The 22,117-nt window shown below is 37.8% G+C and overlaps 2 protein-coding genes across 4 annotated transcripts; one reads left to right on the plus strand and one right to left on the minus strand.

Annotated features, from left to right (window-relative positions):
- Positions 1-267: 267 nt before the first annotated feature.
- Positions 268-6,473, minus strand: kiss1rb (KISS1 receptor b). Its single transcript, XM_055200382.2, has 5 exons — positions 5,754-6,473; positions 5,554-5,678; positions 1,274-1,409; positions 943-1,187; positions 268-811 (listed from the first exon to the last, which is right to left on the minus strand). Exons 1-5 carry the CDS (start codon positions 6,046-6,048, stop codon positions 461-463), a joined length of 1,152 nt encoding a protein of 383 aa, XP_055056357.2. The 5' UTR covers positions 6,049-6,473; the 3' UTR covers positions 268-460.
- A 2,595-nt stretch (positions 6,474-9,068) lies between these two features.
- On the plus strand, positions 9,069-20,399 carry ugt2a4 (UDP glucuronosyltransferase 2 family, polypeptide A4). Of its 3 annotated transcripts, XM_073860378.1 has the most exons (8): positions 9,073-9,398; positions 14,104-14,111; positions 14,895-15,383; positions 16,739-16,887; positions 18,087-18,218; positions 19,360-19,447; positions 19,529-19,748; positions 20,092-20,399. In XM_073860378.1, the coding sequence occupies exons 1-8, from the start codon at positions 9,169-9,171 to the stop codon at positions 20,387-20,389; spliced, it is 1,614 nt and encodes a 537-aa protein (XP_073716479.1). In that variant the 5' UTR covers positions 9,073-9,168; the 3' UTR covers positions 20,390-20,399. The 3 variants fall into 3 exon arrangements, with proteins under 3 accessions (XP_073716477.1, XP_073716479.1, XP_073716478.1); XM_073860376.1 differs by lacking the exons at positions 14,104-14,111; positions 14,895-15,383 and having other exon boundaries at positions 9,069-9,889; XM_073860377.1 differs by lacking the exons at positions 9,073-9,398; positions 14,104-14,111 and having other exon boundaries at positions 14,612-15,383.
- The last annotated feature ends 1,718 nt before the right edge of the window (positions 20,400-22,117 follow it).

Here is a 22,117-nt window from a genome sequence, read left to right on the forward strand (position 1 = left end):
AAACAGACAACTTCTGGCCGATACCGATGCCGATACAGATTGCTACTTCAAAAAAAGTTGGACTTCTTTTTCCCCACTAAAGTGCAGTTTGTTTCTTTTATTGTGAAAGACATTTGAGCCAGCTCAACAAAGGTATTCTGTCAGTGCTTAAGTATAGTGCACACCAGAACATTAAATCATTTTAACTGAACAACAGACATGCAACTCATTGCCTTTATGCGGTTAATTAATAAACAATCGGTATCGGCTTTTCTCGTGCTAAAAAACATCAGTAATACAGATTTACCTGTACATTTATTCATTAGGCAGATGCCTTAATGCAAAGTTACCTACTGTACATTCAAGCTATAGGATGTTGTTCAGTATCAAACCCACAGCCTTTTGTGCTGCTGCTGTCCTACGCAAAGCTTCAGAAACACTATCATATCTCAGTTAACCTTTCCAAAAAATGCTTTTAATGTCAGGATGAAAGGACGTTCATCTCACTGTTATGTGTGGGGAGAAGCTGTGATCTTCTTGCGTTCCTTTTGAAGATGAAAGGGCAGACGGTTCTGAAGGCCTTTCTAAAGTTGGCTCCCATGAAGGCATAGACCAGCGGATTGATGGAGGAGTTGGAATAGGACATGCAATGAGCCCAGATCTTCAGCTTATAGAGCGTATAACTGTGACTGAGATCTTCTGAACAGAACGCTTGTATGAGAATCAGTATCTGGATGGGACCCCAGCAAATTAAAAACAGTAGCACCATTACCACCACCATTCTGGAAACTCTTATCCTCACGGCCTCCACTCGCTCCGCCTGTGTCTGCAGCTAGAGAAATGAAACATCATTAGGAGTTTATATAGAGATGTTTCTTTTATAGATTATAGACAAACATTTATAGATTCTATTGATTGAAGTGCAAATATTTCTTGACCTAATATGTAAGAGAATAACAACACCTCCATTAAAGTACATCCATTGATAGGCTCCACTGCAGGATGACCGATGCGCTTCAGCATGAATGCATAACACATGCAGATTGTGATCAGGGGCAGCAGATAAACAGCCAGGAATGAATAAATTATGTAAGCTCTCTTATGTGTGACCGAGGGGAAAGCCTCGGTGCAGTACGTCTGCGGGCCGAACCAGAATGAAGACTCTGTATGCTGGTAAAGAGCGATCGGCACCGACAGTAAACAAGAGCCTGTGTCGAGAAAGATAATGATCATGACTTACAGCATCAACACCTTAAATATCTAATTCATACAAGTGTATTAAAGCTGTTCATACATATCCAGATAGAGGTGCAGACAGACAGAGCCATCTGTGATGTTCTGTGATGTAAAGACTGCAGCGGGTAAACAGTCACATAAAAGCGATCAACGCTCATTGCAGACAGAGTGATGCAGGTTGCCTGTGCTGTTACCTGTCAGATCATTTAAAGACATCAGGATAAACCTATATTTGATTATACATATCTCAAAACAACAGTGAAAGCGAACAAGATGAAGTTTTTAGGAATGTTAACAACTAAACAAATCTGGGGCACCATTCACTTCCATAGTATTATTTGTTTCCGCTATGGAAGTCAATGGTGCCCCAGATCTTCTTAATTACAAACATACTTCAAAATATCCTCATTTGTGTTCAGCAGTTCTGGGGCACCATTCACTTCCATAGAATTATTTTTTTCTGCTATGGAAGTTAAGGTGCCCCAGATCTTCTTAAGTTACAAACATACTTCAAAATATCCTCCTTTGTTTTCAGCAGATCTGGGGCACCATTTACTTCCATAGTATTATTTTTTGTTATAAAAGGCAATGGTGCCCCAGATTTTCTTAGTTACAAACATTCTTCAAAATCTCCTCCTTTGTGTTCAGCAGATCTGGGGCACAATTCACTTCCATAGTATTTTTTTTTTGCTATGGAATTCAATGGTGCCCAAGATTTTCTTAGTTACAAACATTCTTCAAAATCTCATCCTTTGTGTTCAGGAGATCTGGGGCACAATTCACTTCCATGGTATAATTTGTTCTGCTATGGAAGTGAATGGTGCCCCATATTTTCTTAGTTACAAACATTCTTTAAAATGTCCTCCTTTGTGTTCAGCAGATCTGGGGCACCATTCCCTCCCATATTATTATTTTCTCTGCTATGGAAGTCATTGGTGCCCAAGATCTTCTTAGTATAAACATTCTTCAAAATCTCATCCTTTGTGTTCAGCAGATCTGGGGCACAATTCACTTCCATAGTATTATTTTTTTTTGCTTTGGAAGTCAATGGTGCCCAAGATTTTCTTAGTTACAAACATTCTTCAAAATCTCATCCTTTGTGTTAAGCAGATCTGGGGCACCATTCACCTCATAGTATTATTTTGACTGCTATGGAAGTCAGTGGTGCCCCAGATCTTCTTAGTTACAAACATTCTTCAAAATATCCTCCTTTGTGTTCAGTAGATCTGGGGCACCATTCACCTCATAGTATTATTTTGACTGCTATGGAAGTCAGTGGTGCCCCAGATCTTCTTAGTTACAAACATTCTTCAAAATATCCTCCTTTGTGTTCAGCAGATCTGGGGCACCATTCACTTTCATAGTATTATTTTCTCTGCTATGGAAGTCATTGGTGCCCAAGATCTTCTTAGTATAAACATTCTTCAAAATCTCATCCTTTGTGTTCAGCAGCTCTGGGGCACCATTCACTTCCATAGTATTATTTTCTCTGCTATGGAAGTCATTGGTGCCCAAGATCTTCTTAGTATAAACATTCTTCAAAATCTCATCCTTTGTGTTCAGCAGATCTGGGGCACCATTCACTTCCATATTATTATTTTCTCTGCTATGGAAGTCATTGGTGCCCAAGATCTTCTTAGTATAAACATTCTTCAAAATCTCATCCTTTGTGTTCAGCAGATCTGGGGCACAATTCACTTCCATAGTATATTTTTTTCTGCTATGGAAGTCAATGGTGCCCCAGATTGTCTTAATTACAAACATTCTTCAAAATATCATATTTTGTGTTCAGCAGATCTGGGGCACAATTCACTTCCATAGTATTATTTTTTTTGCTTTGGAAGTCAATGGTGCCCAAGATTTTCTTAGTTACAAACATTCTTCAAAATCTCATCATTTGTGTTCAGCAGATCTGGGGCACCATTCACCTCATAGTATTATTTTGACTGCTATGGAAGTCAGTGGTGCCCCAGATCTTCTTAGTTACAAACATTCTACAAAATATCCTCCTTTGTGTTCAGCAGATCTGGGGCACCATTCACCTCATAGTATTATTTTGACTGCTATGGAAGTCAGTGGTGCCCCAGATCTTCTTAGTTACAAACATTCTTCAAAATATCCTCCTTTGTGTTCAGTAGATCTGGGGCACCATTCACTTCCATAGTATTATTTTTTCTGCTATGGAAGTCAATGGTGCCCAACATCTTCTTAGTATAAACATTCTTCAAAATCTCATCCTTTGTGTTCAGCAGATCTGGGGCACAATTCACTTCCATAGCATATTTTTCTGCTATGGAAGTCAATGGTGCCCCAGATCTTCTTAGTTACAAACATCCTTCAAAATCTCCTCCTTTGTGTTCAGCAAATCTGGGGCACCATTCACTTCCATAGTATTCATTTTTTGTGCAATAGAAGTCAATGGTGCCCCAGATCTTATTAGTTACAAACATTCTTCAAAATATCCTCCTTTGTCTTCAGCAGATCTGGGGCACCATTCACCTCATAATATTATTTAGACTGCTATGGAAGTCAGTGGTGCCCCAGATCTTCTTAGTTACAAACATTCTTCAAAATCTCCTCCTTTGTGTTCAACAGATCTGGGGCACCATTCACCTCATAGTATTATTTTGACTGCTATGGAAGTCAGTGGTGCCCCAGATCTTCTTAGTTACAAACATTTTTCAAAATCTCATCCTTTGTGTTCAGCAGATCTGGGGCACCATTCACTTCCATAGTATATTTTTTCTTCTATGGAAGTCAGTGGTGCCCCAGATCTTCTTAGTTACAAACATTCTTCAAAAGATCCTCCTTTGTGTTCAGCAGATCTGGGGCACCATTCACTTCCATAGTATTATTTTTTCTGCTATGGAATTCAATGGTGCCCAACCTCTTCTTACTATAAACATTCTTCAAAATCTCATCCTTTGTGTTCAGCAGATCTGGGGCACAATTCACTTGCATAGTATGTTTTTTTCTTTTTTTCTGCAATAGAAGTCAATGGTGCCCCAGATCTTATTAGTTACAAACATTCTTCAAAATATCCTCCTTTGTCTTCAGCAGATCTGGGGCACCATTCACCTCATAGTATTATTTTGACTGCTATGGAAGTCAGTGGTGCCCCAGATCTTCTTAGTTACAAACATCCTTCAAAATCTCCTTTGTGTTCAGCAAATCTGGGGCACCATTCACTTCCATAGTATTATTTTGACTGCTATGGAAGTCAATGGTGCCCAAGATCTTCTTAGTATAAACCTTCTTCAAAATCTCATCCTTTGTGTTCAGCAGATCTGAGGCACCATTCACTTCCATAGTATTATTTTGACTGCTATGGAAGTCAATGGTGCCCAAGATCTTCTTAGTATAAACATTCTTCAAAATCTCATCCTTTGTGTTCAGCAGATCTGGGCCACCATTCACTTCCATAGTATTATTTTGACTGCTATGGAAGTCAATGGTGCCCAAGATCTTCTTAGTATAAACCTTCTTCAAAATCTCATCCTTTGTGTTCAGCAGATCTGAGGCACCATTCACTTCCATAGTATTATTTTGACTGCTATGGAAGTCAATGGTGCCCAAGATCTTCTTAGTATAAACATTCTTCAAAATCTCATCCTTTGTGTTCAGCAGATCTGGGGCACCATTCACCTCATAGTATTATTTTGACTGCTATGGAAGTCAGTGGTGCCCCAGATCTTCTTAGTTACAAACATTCTTCAAAATATCCTCCCTTGTGTTCAGCAGATCTGGGGCACCATTCACTTCCATAGTATTATTTTGACTGCTATGGAAGTCAATGGTGCCCCAGATCTTCTTAGTATAAACATTCTTCAAAATCTCATCCTTTGTGTTCAGCAGATCTTTGGCACAATTCACTTCCATAGTATATTTTTTCTTCTATGGAAGTCAGTGGTGCCCCAGATTTTCTTAGTTACAAACATCCTTCAAAATCTCCTTTGTGTTCTGCAAATCTGGGGCACCATTCACTTCCATAGTATTCTTTTTTTCTGCAATAGAAGTCAATGGTGCCCCAGATCTTATTAGTTACAAACGTTCTTCAAAATATCCTCCTTTGTCTTCAGCAGATCTGGGGCACCATTCACCTCATAGTATTATTTTGACTGCTATGGAAGTCAGTGGTGCCCCAGATCTTCTTAGTTACAAACATTCTTCAAAATCTCCTCCTTTGTGTTCAACAGATCTGGGGCACCATTCACTTCCATAGTATTATTTTTCTGCAATAGAAGTCAAAGGTGCCCCCCCAGATCAAAGTAATTTATACAGGTTTGGAGTAAATTATGACCAAGTAAAATAAATAACACAGCATGAAACAGCTCTGACCTGTTGCAGATAATTTACCAGGCGACACATGAAATCCCCAAATATCCAGCTTGGAAGTGGATACAGAGTGGCCGTGAAAGGAACACAACAGACCAGGAAAAGTATATCTGTGGTGGCGAGATTAACTAAAAGACAACAAAGACTCAATCACTGAATCAGTGTCAAGATCTGACCAATTACATATTCAACTTGTCATGTACCTATGTAGAGGTTTGTAACAGTTTTCATCTGATGGTTTTTAAAGACGACATAGATGACCAGCAAGTTCCCCACCAAACCCACAAGCATGATAAGAGCGAAAAACAAAGGGACCAGCCAGGCGTCCATCAGGAGAGGTGGACTCTGAGGTTTCACGCTTTCTGAATGATTACAGTGATAAATCCTTGCTTCAGTTTTACACAGGGACTCAATGGTCCAGTTGCTGTCTGACATTGGATTTGTATGCGTCACCATATTGATAATTACCTGAAACACAAACATTGGACATTGGTCCATAATATTTTATTAAAAACAAGTGAATAAAATACCAAAGGTCAAATTAAGAATTTTAAACTAAATGCCAAGTGCATTTTTCATAATTGTCTTTAAAAAATTTAAAATACCAAAACAAAGGTCTCAGTTACCCCAAGTGGTGCAATGACCCCCTTCCAGTTAAAAGGGAATCTCCAGGACCCATCAGTGAACTATACATTATTAAATACGCCAACAGAAATGACATCACACATTATACTGACACTAATATAACGGTACATTGAAAAGTGCTATATAAATAAAAGTGACAGTCTCCATGTATAGTTAAGTTGTGTTATTCACTTTCGATGTTTCGTGTACTAATAAAACCACAGACATGCATTTTTATGATTTTAATGTCTTACAAAATCATTGTTTTGAATAAATATTAGAAAATAAAATAAAAAATTAATCATGATTAATTGCATACCAAAATAAAAGTTTGTTTTGCATAATGTGTGTGCACTGTGGGTAATTATTTTGTAAATAATACACACACATGCATGTATTTAAGAAACATTTTCATGGATATTTATATATTTTCATTTTTTATTATATACATTTTATATAATTATATATCATTTGTTATATATATTTTATTATTTATGGTTTGATTTTTTTATATTAAATATACATTAAAAATAAACATAAAATGTTTCTTTAATTGATACATGTATGTGTGTATTTATATATACATAATAATTACACATAACACACACACACAAATTTATTATACACACACAAACTTTTATTTTGTATGCAATTAATCGTGATTAATCTTTTGACAGCCGTAATAAATAAATGCACTCAACCCATGCAACCATTAAAATTAAACTATGATGGGCTGTTGCAGATCACGATTGGGTCAAATATGGACATTTACTAGGTTAATTCAAAACAGCGGTTTGCTTTGTCCACATTTTCCAAAACTATTAGTTCAGAAACCCCAGAGTGCACAGTAAGATGAAATTATATTAAGATTGTAAAAATGCAATTAAAGAGATCATTCACACATTCAATAGTGCAATTCAGGGTTTAAAATCCAAAACACAATTATACAATTTCTCAAACACAGGTCATAATAACCAGTTATAATGACAATATTATCTTACCTCCTAAAAAACCTTTTGGTCCTAACAGAGGAATAGACAAGGGATCCTATTAGTAGAATATTCCTAAACATTCCTTAGTCCCATATGAAACCAAATGTTTCCCCATCTGCGCAGTGAAGTTCATACACCGACTGATCAAATGTTTTATTAAACATGGACTGAAGAGAGGAGGAGTCACAAGGTTAGCAGTTCTCATATAATACACACAAACATCACCACAGTAAACAGGTTAAAACTCTTTAACTGTCACTGTCCCACATGTGGGACGTTTGGCATTACATATGTAATACAGTAATTTCTTAGTCCTATCTTGACAAACTATATATAATTGGAAAGCTCTAAAGTTACATTCACACCAGCCGTGGTAGAGGTGGCAAAAATGTGCTATTTGCGCGTAGTTGGACGCTTGAACATTTAAAGTTTACTTGCTTCATTTGCGCGTAAAAGCCGCGTGTGAAATTCTAGTCATTCGAGCAAGCACCTGATTGGTTAACATGGCGCAAATATACGCCAAAGTTCAAATTTTTCAACTTGCATGTTTCCCGCGGCAACGCTTAATTCGTGCCATTCGCGCTTACCGCACCCCAGGATGCCTATTCGCATCTTTGCATTGACTTAACATATGAATCACTCACGCTTGCCGCCTCTTCCACATCTGGTCTGAATCCAGCATAAGAATGTAGTTTTTGTATTGCATTACCATTTAGCAAAAATAATCACGTAGTAAGAATAAATATCCTAGAAACCTAAAAATAATCTTGATAAACTTTATATTGTAGAAAAATTCTAAGTGTTATCTTATTTCAGGACCATCTGATCATAGAAATTGTAAAGTAACAGTCATTTTGTTAAAGGCGGGGTGCATGATTTTTGAAAAACACTTTCGGACCGACTACCAAAACACACTTGTAGTCAATCAGCAGTAAGGGGCGCGTCTATGACTACCAAAACACACTTGTAGCCAATCAGCAGTAAGGGGCGTGTCTACTAACCAACATCGTTGCCTGGGTTGGGTATGTGTGGGGCGGGTCTATCAAAAGAAGGTCCAGATTCTATTGGGGTAGGGGCGTGATTGTTTAGGTGATTTCAAATAACAACATTGGCTTTCAAAGATCATGCACCCCACCTTTAAATTTCACCGACCCCATAGGAATACATATTAATTATTATACATTTATAACACTAATATCCTAAAAACCTGAAATAATCTTGGCAAATATATTGTTGGAAAGCTCTAAGAATGTAGTTTTCATATCTCAAAGCCATTTGATGATAGAAATTGTAAAATAACAGTCATTTTGTTAAATGTCACTGACCCTGTAGAAGTACAAATGAAGTTGTAAATATTCATATTTTTTAATATTCTTCAAATTAATCTTCAAAAAAATATATTTCACTGGAAAGCTGTAAAAATGTTGTTTTCATCTTTCAAAACCTTTTTGCATTAATAAAAGTGTAGTGAAAAGTAATTTATTAATTTGTAAAAAGATTATGCAGCTTACTGTTGACACCTAGTGGCCTTTCTTGGTAAAACCACTAAAAGTGTGACAGAAACCTCTTATTTTTGGCATTTTAACTTGAAATTTAAAAAAACAACAACTTGAAATTAAGTTTAGAACTAGTTGAGACGTGTGGCTTTATTTATTTGAGTGCATTTTGGGTGTAAACCATTTTCATGGTTTTTTTAGATATAAAATGCATACTTCGTTGCATTTTTAATGCATATAATTTTTTATTTAATATTCACAACTCCAAACAGTGCAAAACTTAAAAGTGTCTCCTACACCCAAACATGCCAGATTTATATTAACTTCCCCCTCCTTGTGCTAACTGTTTAAGGTGGATGTGACCTGTAGGAAAAAACATATTGACTTTTTTTACTCTTAACCTTCCCAAGATAGGCAACAGTTTTCCTTTCGAAACATTTTTTTCCGGGTTCCGCCTATATATCCCGGTTATATTAAAGCCAGTTGATCTCCTGACCGCTTCCACCATGAACAATCTCGTCAAGTCCTTCCAACTTTTCGTCGTTTTATTATTCAGTGCCTCGAGCTTTACGCACGCCGGTAACGTGCTCGTGTTACCGGGAGAATACAGTCACTGGCACAACATGCGCAACATCGTGGACGAGCTGATGAAGCGAAACCACAGCGTGACGGTTTTGGTGAGCACGGCGTCTCCGACCGTGAACTTCAGACAGAAGGAGAGCTTTGAGTTTCTGGTGTATAATGTGTCTCTAGATGCCCACGAGCTACACAGTATCAGCGAAAACATACTGAATGTCTGGATGCAGTACCCGAGACCGAACCCGGTCCGTTTTGGTCTGCAGATCCTGGATCTGATGGGCAAAGTGCAAGCGATGTACCCGACAATGTGCGACGGCATACTGCGTAACGACGAGCTGATCGGTCGTTTGAAGGCTTTGGAGTTTGATGTGCTCTTGTATGATCCGATGGCCATGTGCAGTGATCTGCTGGCTGAGATTTTGGATCTGCCGTTTGTGATTTCTTTGAGGATTTCTCTTGGTTTTTCTATGGAGAGGTTGTGTGGACAGATGCCCGCACCGCCCTCGTATGTCCCGGTTCCTCCGACAGTGATGACAGATCACATGAGTTTCACTGAGAGACTGAAGAATATCATCATGCTTGTGGTTTATTCATCTGCATTTAGGATGGCATCTCGTACTATGGATCGTTATTACAGTGAAATATTAGGTAAAGTCAGATCTCACAGCATATAATAGGCTAGAAAATCCAGCTAAGACCACCATGGTAGGTGGTTTTAGACGATTTAAGGTGGCAGTAGTTGGTTTAAGATGGTCCTCACAACATGGTCAAGCTGGTGGGTCAGCTAGTCCAGCTAGACCAGCTTAAAAAGTGACCAAAACACAGCTAGACCAGCTTGTTACACCAGCAAAACCAAGCTGGAAGACCAGCTAAAACCAGCTTATGCTGGTCTCAGCTGGATATTTCAGTAGGGCTCGCTCTAAATCATAATAACTATGCTTTTTGGTGAATTGATAGCCATAGTTTATCTACAAATATTATGGCCATACTGAAAAATCCATCCAAGCGGATAGCTGGTTTAAGGTGGCAATAGCTGGTTTAAGATGGTCCTTCCAGCCTGTCCAAGCTGGTGGGTCAGCTGGTCTTCCAGCCTGAACAGCTAAGTCCAGCTAGACAAGCTTAAAAATTGACCAAAACACAGCTAGACCAGCTTGTTACACTAGCAAAACCAAGCTGGGAGACCATCTTAACCCAGCTCAACAGCTTATGCTGGTCTTGGGTGGGTTTTTCAGTAGGGCTCCCTCTAAAGTATAGTAACTATGTTTTTTGGTGAATTGTTAGCCATAGTTTAACTACAAATATTATGGCCATACTGAAAAATCCAGCAAAGACCAGCATAAGCTGGTAGCTGGTTTTAAAGTGGCAGAAGTTGGTTTAAGATGGTCCTCCCAGTCTGGCAAAGCTGATTAAGCTGGTGGGTTTGCTGGTCTTTCAGCCTGAACAGCTAAATCCAACTAGACCATCTTAAAAACTGACCAAAACACAGATAGAGCAGCTTGCCACATCAGCAAAACCAGCTAAAACCAAGCTGGGAGACCAGCCTAAACCAGATCACCAGCTTATGCTGGTCTTAACTGGATTTTTCAGTAGGGCTCCCTCTAAAGTATACTAACCATGCTTTTTGGTTTGGCTTTTTGTTTGTATTGCTTTACATAATACCAGCATTGACAGGCTGAGAGGGCCATCTTAAACCAGCTATTGCCACCTTAAATCAGCTAAAGCCAGCTATCTGCTTAGGCTGATCTTAGCTGGATTTTTCAGTATGGCCATAATATTTGTAGATAAACTATGGCTATAAATTCACCAAAAAGCATGGTTACGTTACTTTAGAGGGAACCCCTACTGAAAAAGACCACCATAAGCCGATAGCAGGTTTTATCTGATTTAAGGTGGCATTAGCTGGTTTAAGATGGCCCTCTCAGCCTGTCAATGATGGTAATATGTAAAGCCATACAAACAAACAGATCTTGCATCATATTAGGCTACACTCCCTACTAAAAAATCCAGCTAAGCCAACAGTAGCTGGTTAAAAACAATCCTCCTAGTCTGGCAAAGCTGATTAAGCTGCCAGACCTTCAGCCAGACCAGCTATGTCCAGCTTGACCAGCTTAAAAAGTGACCAAAACACAGCTAGACCAGCTTGCTACATCAGCTAAAACCAAGATGTGAGACAATCTTAACCCAGCGCAACAGCTTATGCTGGTTTTGGCTGGGTTTTTAGTAGGGCTCCCTCAAAATTATAATAACCATGTTAGACCAGCATGAAAAGTGACCAAAACACAGCTAGACCAGCTTGCTACATCAGCAAAACGAGCTAAAATCAAGCTGGGAGACCAGCTAAAACCATTTCACTATCTTATGCTGGTCTAAGCTGGATTTTTCACTAAGTATAGTAACCATGCTTTTTGGTGAATTGATAGCCATATTTCATCTACAAATATTATGGCCATACTGAAAAATCCAGCAAAGACCAGCATAAGCTGGTAGCTGGTTTTAACTGATTTAAGGTGGCATTAGCTGGTTTAAGATGGCCCTCTCAGCCTGTCAATGATGGTACTATGTAAAGTCATACAAACAAACAGATCTTGCATCATATTAGGCTACACTCCCTACTAAAAAATCCAGCTAAGCCAACAGTAGCTGGTTAAAGACAATCCTCCTAGTCTGGCAAAGCTGATTAAGCTGCCAGACCAGCTATGTCCAGCTTGACCAGCTTAAAAGTGACCAAAACACAGCTAGACCAGCTTGCTACATCAGCTAAAACCAAGATGTGAGACAATCTTAACCCAGCGCAACAGCTTATGCTGGTTTTGGCTGGGTTTTTTAGTAGGGCTCCCTCAAAATTATAATAACCATGTTAAACCAGCATGAAAAGTGACCAAAACACAGCTAGACCAGCTTGCTACATCAGCAAAACGAGCTAAAATCAAGCTGGGAGACCAGCTAAAACCATCTCACTATCTTATGCTGGTCTAAGCTGGATTTTACACTAAGTATAGTAACCATGCTTTTTGGTGAATTGATAGCCATATTTCATCTACAAATATTATGGCCATACTGAAAAATCCAGCAAAGACCAGCATAAGCTGGTAGCTGGTTTTAACTGATTTAAGGTGGCATTAGCTGGTTTAAGATGGCCCTCTCAGCCTGTCAATGATGGTACTATGTAAAGTCATACAAACAAACAGATCTTGCATCATATTAGGCTACACTCCCTACTAAAAAATCCAGCTAAGACCACCATAAGCCGACAGTAGCTGGTTAAAGACAGTCCTCCTAGTCTGGCAAAGCTGATTAACTTGCCAGACCTTCAGCCAGACCAGCTATGTCCAGCTTGACCAGCTTAAAAAGTGACCAAAACACAGCTAGACCAGCTTGCTACATCAGCAAAACCAGCTAAAACCAAGCTAGTAGACCAGCTAAAACAATCTCGCCCTCTTATGCTGGTCTCAGCTGGATTTTCAGTAGGGGTTCCCTCTAAAGTATATAACCATGCTTTTTGGTGAATTGATAGCCATAGTTTATCTATAAATATTATGGCCATACTGAAAAATCCAGCTAAGACCAGCATAAGCCGACAGTAGCTGGTTAAAGACAGTCCTCCTAGTCTGGCAAAGCTGATTAACTTGCCAGACCTTCAGCCAGACCAGCTATGTCCAGCTTGACCAGCTTAAAAAGTGACCAAAACACAGCTAGACCAGCTTGCTACATCAGCTGAAACCAAGATGTGAGACAATCTTAACCCAGCGCAACAGCTTATGCTGGTTTTGGCTGGGTTTTTTAGTAGGGCTCCCTCAAAATTATAATAACCATGTTAGACCAGCATGAAAAGTGACCAAAACACAGCTAGACCAGCTTGCTACATCAGCAAAACGAGCTAAAATCAAGCTGGGAGACCAGCTAAAACCATTTCACTATCTTATGCTGGTCTAAGCTGGATTTTTCACTAAGTATAGTAACCATGCTTTTTGGTGAATTGATAGCCATATTTCATCTACAAATATTATGGCCATACTGAAAAATCCAGCAAAGACCAGCATAAGCTGGTAGCTGGTTTTAACTGATTTAAGGTGGCATTAGCTGGTTTAAGATGGCCCTCTCTCTCAGCCTGTCAATGATGGTACTATGTAAAGTCATACAAACAAACAGATCTTGCATCATATTAGGCTACACTCCCTACTAAAAAATCCAGCTAAGACCAGCATAAGCCGACAGTAGCTGGTTAAAGACAGTCCTCCTAGTCTGGCAAAGCTGATTAACTTGCCAGACCTTCAGCCAGACCAGCTATGTCCAGCTTGACCAGCTTAAAAAGTGACCAAAACACAGCTAGACCAGCTTGCTACATCAGCAAAACCAGCTAAAACCAAGCTAGGAGACCAGCTAAAACAATCTCGCCATCTTATGCTGGTCTCAGCTGGATTTTCAGTAGGGGTTCCCTCTAAAGTATATAACCATGCTTTTTGGTGAATTGATAGCCATAGTTTATCTACAAATATTATGGCCATACTGAAAAATCCAGCTAAGACCAGCATACGCGGATAGCTGGTTTTATCTGATTTAAGGTGGCATTAGCTGGTTTAAGATGGTCCTCTCAGCCTGTCAATGTAAAGCCATACAAACAAACAAACAAAGATCTTACAGCATTAATACATGACATTGGGATACTCTATATATCAAGGGTGCACAAACTTTTTCCTACTCGGGGCAAAAAATGAATCCTGACTGAGAGTCGTGGGCCGAAAGTAAATGTTGCTGTGTTATATTAAAATTAAAGTTGCCCTGATTCTCCTCATTTATAATTTTCTAGTATTTAAAAAACATTACTCTGTTTATGCATAACTAATGCAGTTTTATTTTCAAAGGTTCAACAGTTGTAAAAAAAGAAACCATTTTGACGATAATTTTAATTTATATCGACCTCTTCATTATTAGCCTATAGTACTCGAGTTCATTAAGTTTGCATACTATACACACCTTCAAGTATGCATGTGCATAAAAAAATGTATTCACTTTAATTCCATGCTTTTAATTTCAGTTTACATTTTTATAAAGTACAAATAAAACTTAAAATGTTACATTTTAGAAAATGCTTCATTAGAAATATATGACGTTTATCCTTTTTCCTTATCTCACGTGGCATGACGGGCCAAATTGAAGGTCATTGCGGGCCAACTTTGGCCTGTTTGGGCACCTCTGCTCTATATACTCCTAACTGCGGCATGCTGACATGCATTATATCCTTACAGAGTGAAAGTTGAACATTTCGCAATGCAAGTTCACAAACTCATTATCTGTATATCTCGTTGGCAAATATATAACTATGTTTTGAGGATAACCTGTACCCTACCTAATATAACCTGACCTTCGCCCAAATCTCGCATATAGACTTCTCTACTCTGGTTCCCGTGCTCGCATTGAATCTACACCATGATTCCTGGGACGTTATTTGTGTTTTTGCTGCTGTGCGCAACCGAGGTTGGCCATGCTGGCAGGGTTTTAGTGATGCCAGGCGAATATAGCCACTGGCACAACATGCGAACGATCATCGACGCTCTTGTGGATCAAAACCACAGCGTGACCGTTCTGGTCAGTTCATCCTCAGCGTCCGTACCGCACACGAGGAAGGAGAAGTTTGACTTTAACGTGTTCAAAGTCAATATGGATAAAGACCAGGCCAGGTCGGTTTGGAAAGAGTTTATCAACCTCTGGATGAATAACACGGCCTCCAAATTCGAGAGAGTCTTCATGATGTGGGGCATGATGTCTAACTTCATGGAGCTGGCATCTGATATATGCTACGGGATGTTTCACAACGAGGATCTCTTACGCACGCTCAGGGAATCTCGCTTTGATGTGATTTTATCCGATCCCATGATGCCGTGCACGGACCTGTTGGCGGATACCCTGAACGTACCGCTCGTGGTGTCGCTGCGGTTTACTTTTGCATACAGCTTCGAGCGGATGTGCGGACAGCTGCCCACGACACCGTCGTATGTCCCTGCGGTTGCTGTGACTGACCATCTGACTGACCGCATGAGTTTTATAGAGAGAGTTGAAAACATGATCTTATACATCATACATACCACCATATACCGACTGAACATGAAGTTTAACTTTGATGTGCTTTACACTGAAATAAATGGTAATACATGCATTTTTACATCATTTACTCATGAAAGAACGTGTAAAGTATCTGACTATTTTGGTGTCGTACCCTTGCTTAAAAAACTATAGAAACCATCACAGAAATTCTATTGATTTTTATTCAAATATGATGGGAACCATTACAAAACTTCATTTGTAGTGTGTTTTGGGACATTGGGATTTAATGGTCCATTTATATTTACCATTAAAACCAATACAATTTCCACTATAACCATTGAATCCAATACAATTTCTTAAACTGTATTGTTTCTATTACCTTAGAATAAAAAGTTTTTTTATCTGCATACACCAGGCGTGTTCCCTTACATGAAATTAGAGCTCTTCTCGATTCCAAGAAATGCACTCAAACTAAAATGACCCGAATCACTTTTCTACCCGAACCTACAGAGCCCCTAAGGGGACATGGAGAAAAAATTAAATAAAGTTTAGTTTCACGTGCGCACGTGAAATGATCGCGTTTCGTTTCGCGTGCGCTCGTGAAACTTTTGCGCGTGCACATGAAAGCGAAAGTGTCATGTGCGCACGCGATAGTTTCACGTGCGCATGCGAAACTGAACTTAAAAAAAGTTTTTGCGCGAGCACTTGAAAGTTTCACGTGAGCACGTAAAAATTTACGTGGATAAAAATATTTTTTAAAGACCCGACCCGAGACAAACCTGAGAATATTAGACCCGATGTAAATGGCACTGACACTTATTTGGTTTAAAATGATAAAAAATTAAAAATTGTCTCAACTAAAAACAGACGAGAGGTTGGAAAAGGACTTGATGTACACACGCAAGAGAGTTCGGGTCTTCTCGGGTACATTCGGCAAAACACACTGATTTTAAATGACCTGAGGCCGCTAATATTATACCCGACCCGTGTTTGAGCCACGCATGAAACTTTTAGACCTGAATCCAGTCGGGTCGAACCTCGAGTTTTCGATTGGACCCATGAAGACCTCTATATGGAAGTCGCCATTTCACGCTGGCATGTTAGTAACCCTAAACGGACAAACTGCTCTAGGGCGTTTCGTCATTACGTTGTCTCAGACATTGCGTTTGTCCTGTAGCGGCTACCGTAGCTTCTTTACACGTTTCGAAAGGGAGGGGTGAACTGTGTACTGAGCCATTGGTTGCAATTCACAATATCACCACTAAATGCCGCTAAAAATCTACACAGTGCACCTTTAAAAGAACAATTTCAGCCTTTTTTAAATCTGGAAAACCCTTTTTCGGAAGTATTCCAGACGTTAAATGTTCTTTATGAAACAATACAAACCAAAGATTTTTCTGTAGCAACTTTATTGAAAACTTTATTGTTGTTGACAAAGTCTTCTGTATGTCACAGGTAAACCCACAACAATGTGTGAGCTGATGGGAAAGGCCGACATCTGGTTGATCAGAACGTACTGGGATTTTGAGTATCCACGACCACTGATGCCTAACTTTAAATTTGTTGGAGGATTGCACTGCAAACCTGCCAAGCCTCTTACAAAGGTAAGATCGTAACTTTAGCAGACATTTTAAAGTCACAATGAAACGGAATTAGCGATTTTCTTATTTCCCCCATCATGACGTATATCCAACTGAAACAGCTTCTGAGAACTAATTGGATCGTGGGTCATGTCGCTATCGTACAATAGCTCGTAACCGGAAGTAAAGCGAGATCATTTCGAGGAGCGCTTTTAAAGTTATGAGTGCACATTCATAATTAAACCACAATACCACAATATTAAATTATACCATTAATATAAAAAAAAACGTTTAATTTCAGTTTCATTGTGATTTTAAATACACATACCATCACTTTTAGAGTAACTGTGTTATTTTTTTGTAATAAAGAAATATGCTACATTTTTGCATCTTGCATAGCCTGGCTGACACCAGACCAGTTTCATAGAGAATGAGATGTGGTCTGGGAACCATATGCTAATTTTCTCGTATTTGAGGCGTGGTTTACAAATGCCCAAAGCCGTTTATTGGGCACTGCGGATGTCTATCAAATGCTCTTGTACGTGGCTCATAGCCAATCGTTTCAGTTATAACAGATGACGTATGTAGAGCGACATCAATTTAAACATAAACAACTTTCATCGGTTTGTGAACACACAACTCAAAGCTATGCAACTAAACCGGTAGCTGTATATTGTATTGAAAGCAACACAATTTAGTGGCAACCACGGTACAGGCATAATGACATTATGATATTAATAAATACCACTTATCATTTATAAGTTAAATGGACTTTGTTGACGACGATGCGTAGCAGGTTGGTCCTATAAAACTCTGTGGCTATCATGTCTTGCCATATCCAAACATCTTTCTTGGATGTGAAATTGTCTCTTTTTTTAAATAAACTTGCGTTCAAAACTACTAAGAAAACTATTTAAGGCTGCATTGAAAAGTAACTTTGCGTTTGCTGCCGTGTTGGATAAACAAAACTGCTTCGGTGTGTCGCATAGACGTCGTCATCGTCTTGCTGCCCCCTCCCCGTTCTGTGATTGGTTCCCTATTTTAGGGGCAAAAACGGTCCATAGTTTCCATGCTAGACTTGCAGCGTGAATAAATTTGTGCGCAAGGCGGCATGGGGAAACCCAGGCTAGATCTTACATGCAGTCACTCTATGCATCATATAATAACATGACTACAATGTTCTTGAATGTATTGATGAATTAGTTTATTTGTGTGTTTTTTAGGAACTAGAAGAGTTTGTCCAGAGCTCAGGAGATCATGGCATCGTCGTGTTTTCATTGGGTTCAATGGTCAATAACTTGACAATGAACAGAGCCAACATGATCGCTTCTGCTCTCGGTCAGATCCCACAAAAGGTGTGTAACTATTTTATTATACCAGCAGTGATTTAAAGCAAAGAATCTGACAAGAACACAAAGGTACAAGGTTTAAAACACAAAGTACCAGACTTTTGTTGTTATTCTTGAGGCAGTGAACTATGCGAGATATCAAACATTGTTAATTGTGTGAAATAGCCATAAACTTACACACTAAACATGATCAACACTATTCATGCTAACACAATCACATACATGCTTTGTTCAGAGTTTGTATGTTTGTGCTTCTTAGAGCTAAAATCATAAAAACTGCATACACACATACAGACACAAATTGTTGATTCAACTTAAAAAAGTAAGTTTTGAGTTAACTTGACTTATATTAAAAATATAAGAATATTTGCTGACTCAAAAATAAAATCAAAATTTGAAGGCAACTTCCCAATGTATAAAGCCATCAATGTACAGGTAACTATTTTAAAGGGCACCTATGGTCTGATTCACGATTTTACATTTCTTTTGGTGTGTAGATGTGTATTAGTACATGTTAACGATATGCAAAAGGTCCAACGACGATGCGCCAAAGTTTACTTTCTGGGATTGGTGATGTAAACAAAACCGACATTATCATAACTCCTCCCGCTTCAGACTCACAGCCTGTAAGTTAGCATTGCATTGTTAGTTAATCTTTCAAACATGGTAAGGAGCTTCACATTTCCGGCTGACGTCAGAGGTATTCAGGCCAATCACAACGTACAGATAAGCTGGCCTATCAGGGACACAGAGCTTTCAGATCGATGAGCTTTGTATAAAATCCATGCATTTCAGGAAGACATGATCTACAAAAATGTATGGTATGTGGAAAATAATGTGCTTTACATTTTTTTAGCAATGAAATGGGTGCGTTATCAATAAAACATTATTTTGTTGTGCTTTTGAAGAATGTTGAAATTGTAAATGCTTTTTTTACAGTCATGAGTAGAATTAAACGACAAAGTCAATTACCAAAATCAAAACATCATGCCACGATGACAAACAAAAGGAGATATCGGATTTATATCAGATTTATGTGCGCCTTGGGCATTTGTATAAAATGCTCAAAATCATTAAGGAAATTAAAGACATTTTTACCTAATGAAGTTGACCATTGTGTCTAATAAATCTGTGTGTATTTGCGCAGGTAATTTGGCGTTACAGCGGGAAAACTCCCGAAACTCTTGCTCCAAACACAAAACTTTATGACTGGATCCCACAGAATGATTTACTCGGTAAGAAAAGTGTCGTCATGTGGTCACTTTACATTATGTTATGTTACTTCACAGACAAAAAAATATTTTTTCATCTTGTAGGACATCCAAAAACAAAGGCCTTCATTACTCACGGTGGTACAAATGGACTCTACGAGGCGATTTATCACGGTGTGCCCATGGTGGGTTTACCGCTGTTTGCTGACCAGCCAGATAACCTTGTCCATATGAAAACCAAAGGAGCTGCAGTTTTCCTTGATATCAACGACATGACCTCCAAAGACTTAGTGGAGGCCCTTAAGACTGTCATAAATAATCCAACGTAAGTTATATATGAACACTGGTTTAGTCTTTCAAAAAAACTTATGCAAATAGCAAAAGTCTTTGGATTGCATCAGTAGCTTCATGGGTTTAAATTTCCACTGATCACACATACTGATAAAATGTGTAACTTGAATGCATTTTAAGTAACATTATGTAAAATCATTTGCTTAATGCATAGTCACAGAATATATAAGTTAACATTACTGTAGAATGTAATTTATTTATATCATCTGAAAGCATCATTCATTTGAAACATATTTTGGTTGCATGCATAAATTAGGACATGAAACAAAAGTGATGGTTATATGATGATGTTCATTTATTTTTGTCTTTTAAATAAGGTATAAAGAGAGCATCATGAAGCTCTCCAGAATTCATCACGATCAGCCGATGAAGCCTCTGGACCAGGCGGTGTTCTGGATCGAGTTTGTGATGCGTAATAAAGGCGCTAAACACCTGCGAGTTCAGGCACATGAACTGAGCTGGTATCAGTATTACCTCCTGGACGTTATAGCCTTTTTACTCACAATAACGGCTCTAATCATCTTTATTTTCATCAAAACATGTTGTTTTATTTTCCGCAAGTGTTTCAGGAGGACGGTTCCTAATCGTAAAGCGAAGAAAAATAAAAAAGAGTGAATAAAGACTATCAAGATTGTCTTACCTTTTCTACAGAAAGTTGATTTATGTTGATTGTCCAGAGTTGATTTTGTTTATACCCGTAAGTGTAAATGGAAAGAGCAAGAAATTATACAAATAATAACAGTAATTAATGTAAATAATGTATATAAATTAACTTCTCAAAACTGTATTTAATTTTGTAAAATATGAAACATTTTTGAAATAATGGGATTTAGTAAGTCTGTGTTTGGCATCAGTGTATTATAAAAATATGTCTGTTTTTGTTAAAGTGCACTGTATGTGATTATAAGGGTGGTTTGGCTATATAGCAAATCTGACAAACAGTAGGTTAGACCAGTGGTTCCCAACCTGGGGTCCGGGCCCCCGTAGGGGGGCACCAGAGTTCACAGGTGTCCGATATGCTTTGAGCTTAAATAAAGATGCTGTTCCACTAATATTTTTATAAAAACAAATTTTTAAAAGTTGCTTACAATGCCAAGATCAAAGTCTTTGTCAGTGTAACAGAAAAATCAAAAGGAAAGATGGGGTAGAAGGTTGTTTTAAAACCCTTTTTACTTTAAAAATAGGAGACAGCAGTGTTCAACAGGTGTAATGCTGAGTAAAGATGACGTTTTGGGAGATGCTACAGGTTTATAAATATACATATATATATTAATATATATATATAAATATATATACAAATAGTAAAAAATGTATGATGGAAGGTGAAACAGGTTATAAATTGCTCATCTAAGTTACAAACGTGGCACACAACAAAAGTGCGTTCGTTTTTTGAAAATATTGTAATTATGATATGACCCCATATGGCAAAAAAAGTTTTAAATATATGCTAAATACATTTTTGTAGAAAGTAAAGCTTAATTTAAAATATATTTTTTACCTCCATATACAAATGCATTTCTAATTTTACAACCCATACGACAAAAAGTATATTTTTCCTGGCCAAAATATAAAACTTTGTATAAAGTGTATAAGTAGCCTATGTATAAAATATAAAATTAGAAGTATTTTTTTTGCAGTTGAAAATATATTAAATTATAACCTTTTTAACCCTGTTGTTTACAGGTTTGTAAAGTATTTCTTCCAATGCAGCGTGAATATAAATGCTTTAAAATATATTTCAAAATATACAAAAAATGGCCAAAATATATTGGTAAAAAATAATTTTTTAAAACATTTCAAAATATATTTCAGCACATATATTTTTGTATATTTTGAAATTTATTTAAAATATTTAAAATTAGAAGTATGTTTTTTGCAGTTGAAAATATATTAAATTATAACCATTTTAAACCTGTTGTTTGTAAGTATTTCTTCAAATGCAGCGTGAATATAAATGCTTTAAAATATATTTTAAAATATACAAAAATGGCCAAAATATATTGGTAAAAAATATTTTTTTAAACATATTTCAAAATATATTTCAGCACATATATTTTTGTATATTTTGAAATATATTTAAAATTACATTTGAAAATATATGTTTTGCCGTATGAGATAGTACATCCAAAGAGTATAGAAAGACAAGAGACGAAACTTGTGTTTAATTTATGCATCCATTGATATTTGGAGATATATTAATAATGAACATAACAAAATGTAAAGTATTCAGTCCAATCACAAACAACAATCAATTTTATTTAAAAAAGACTTTATTTTCAAAAAGAAAACAGACAGAGATAGGGCTCAGTCACACCAAAAGCGTTTATGGCAGTTGCAGGCGCC

Source organism: Misgurnus anguillicaudatus, chromosome 22 (genome assembly GCF_027580225.2).
Source record: "Misgurnus anguillicaudatus chromosome 22, ASM2758022v2, whole genome shotgun sequence".
Lineage (NCBI taxonomy): Eukaryota > Metazoa > Chordata > Actinopteri > Cypriniformes > Cobitidae > Misgurnus > Misgurnus anguillicaudatus.

Excerpts from the sequence above, each read along its gene's own strand:
- kiss1rb (XM_055200382.2), bottom strand. The coding sequence starts at position 6,048 with ATGGACCAATGTCCAATGTTTGTGTTTCAGGTAATTATCAATATGGTG. Across the intron at positions 5,679-5,753 it reads TGTTACAAACCTCTACATAG|TTAATCTCGCCACCACAGAT; the intron begins GTACATGACAAG and ends GTTGTCTTTTAG. Across the intron at positions 1,410-5,553 it reads TGGTAAATTATCTGCAACAG|GTAACAGCACAGGCAACCTG; the intron begins GTCAGAGCTGTT and ends ATGATCTGACAG.
- ugt2a4 (XM_073860378.1), top strand. The coding sequence starts at position 9,169 with ATGAACAATCTCGTCAAGTCCTTCCAACTTTTCGTCGTTTTATTATTC. Across the intron at positions 15,384-16,738 it reads GCTTTACACTGAAATAAATG|GTAAACCCACAACAATGTGT; the intron begins GTAATACATGCA and ends TGTATGTCACAG. Across the intron at positions 19,749-20,091 it reads ACTGTCATAAATAATCCAAC|GTATAAAGAGAGCATCATGA; the intron begins GTAAGTTATATA and ends CTTTTAAATAAG.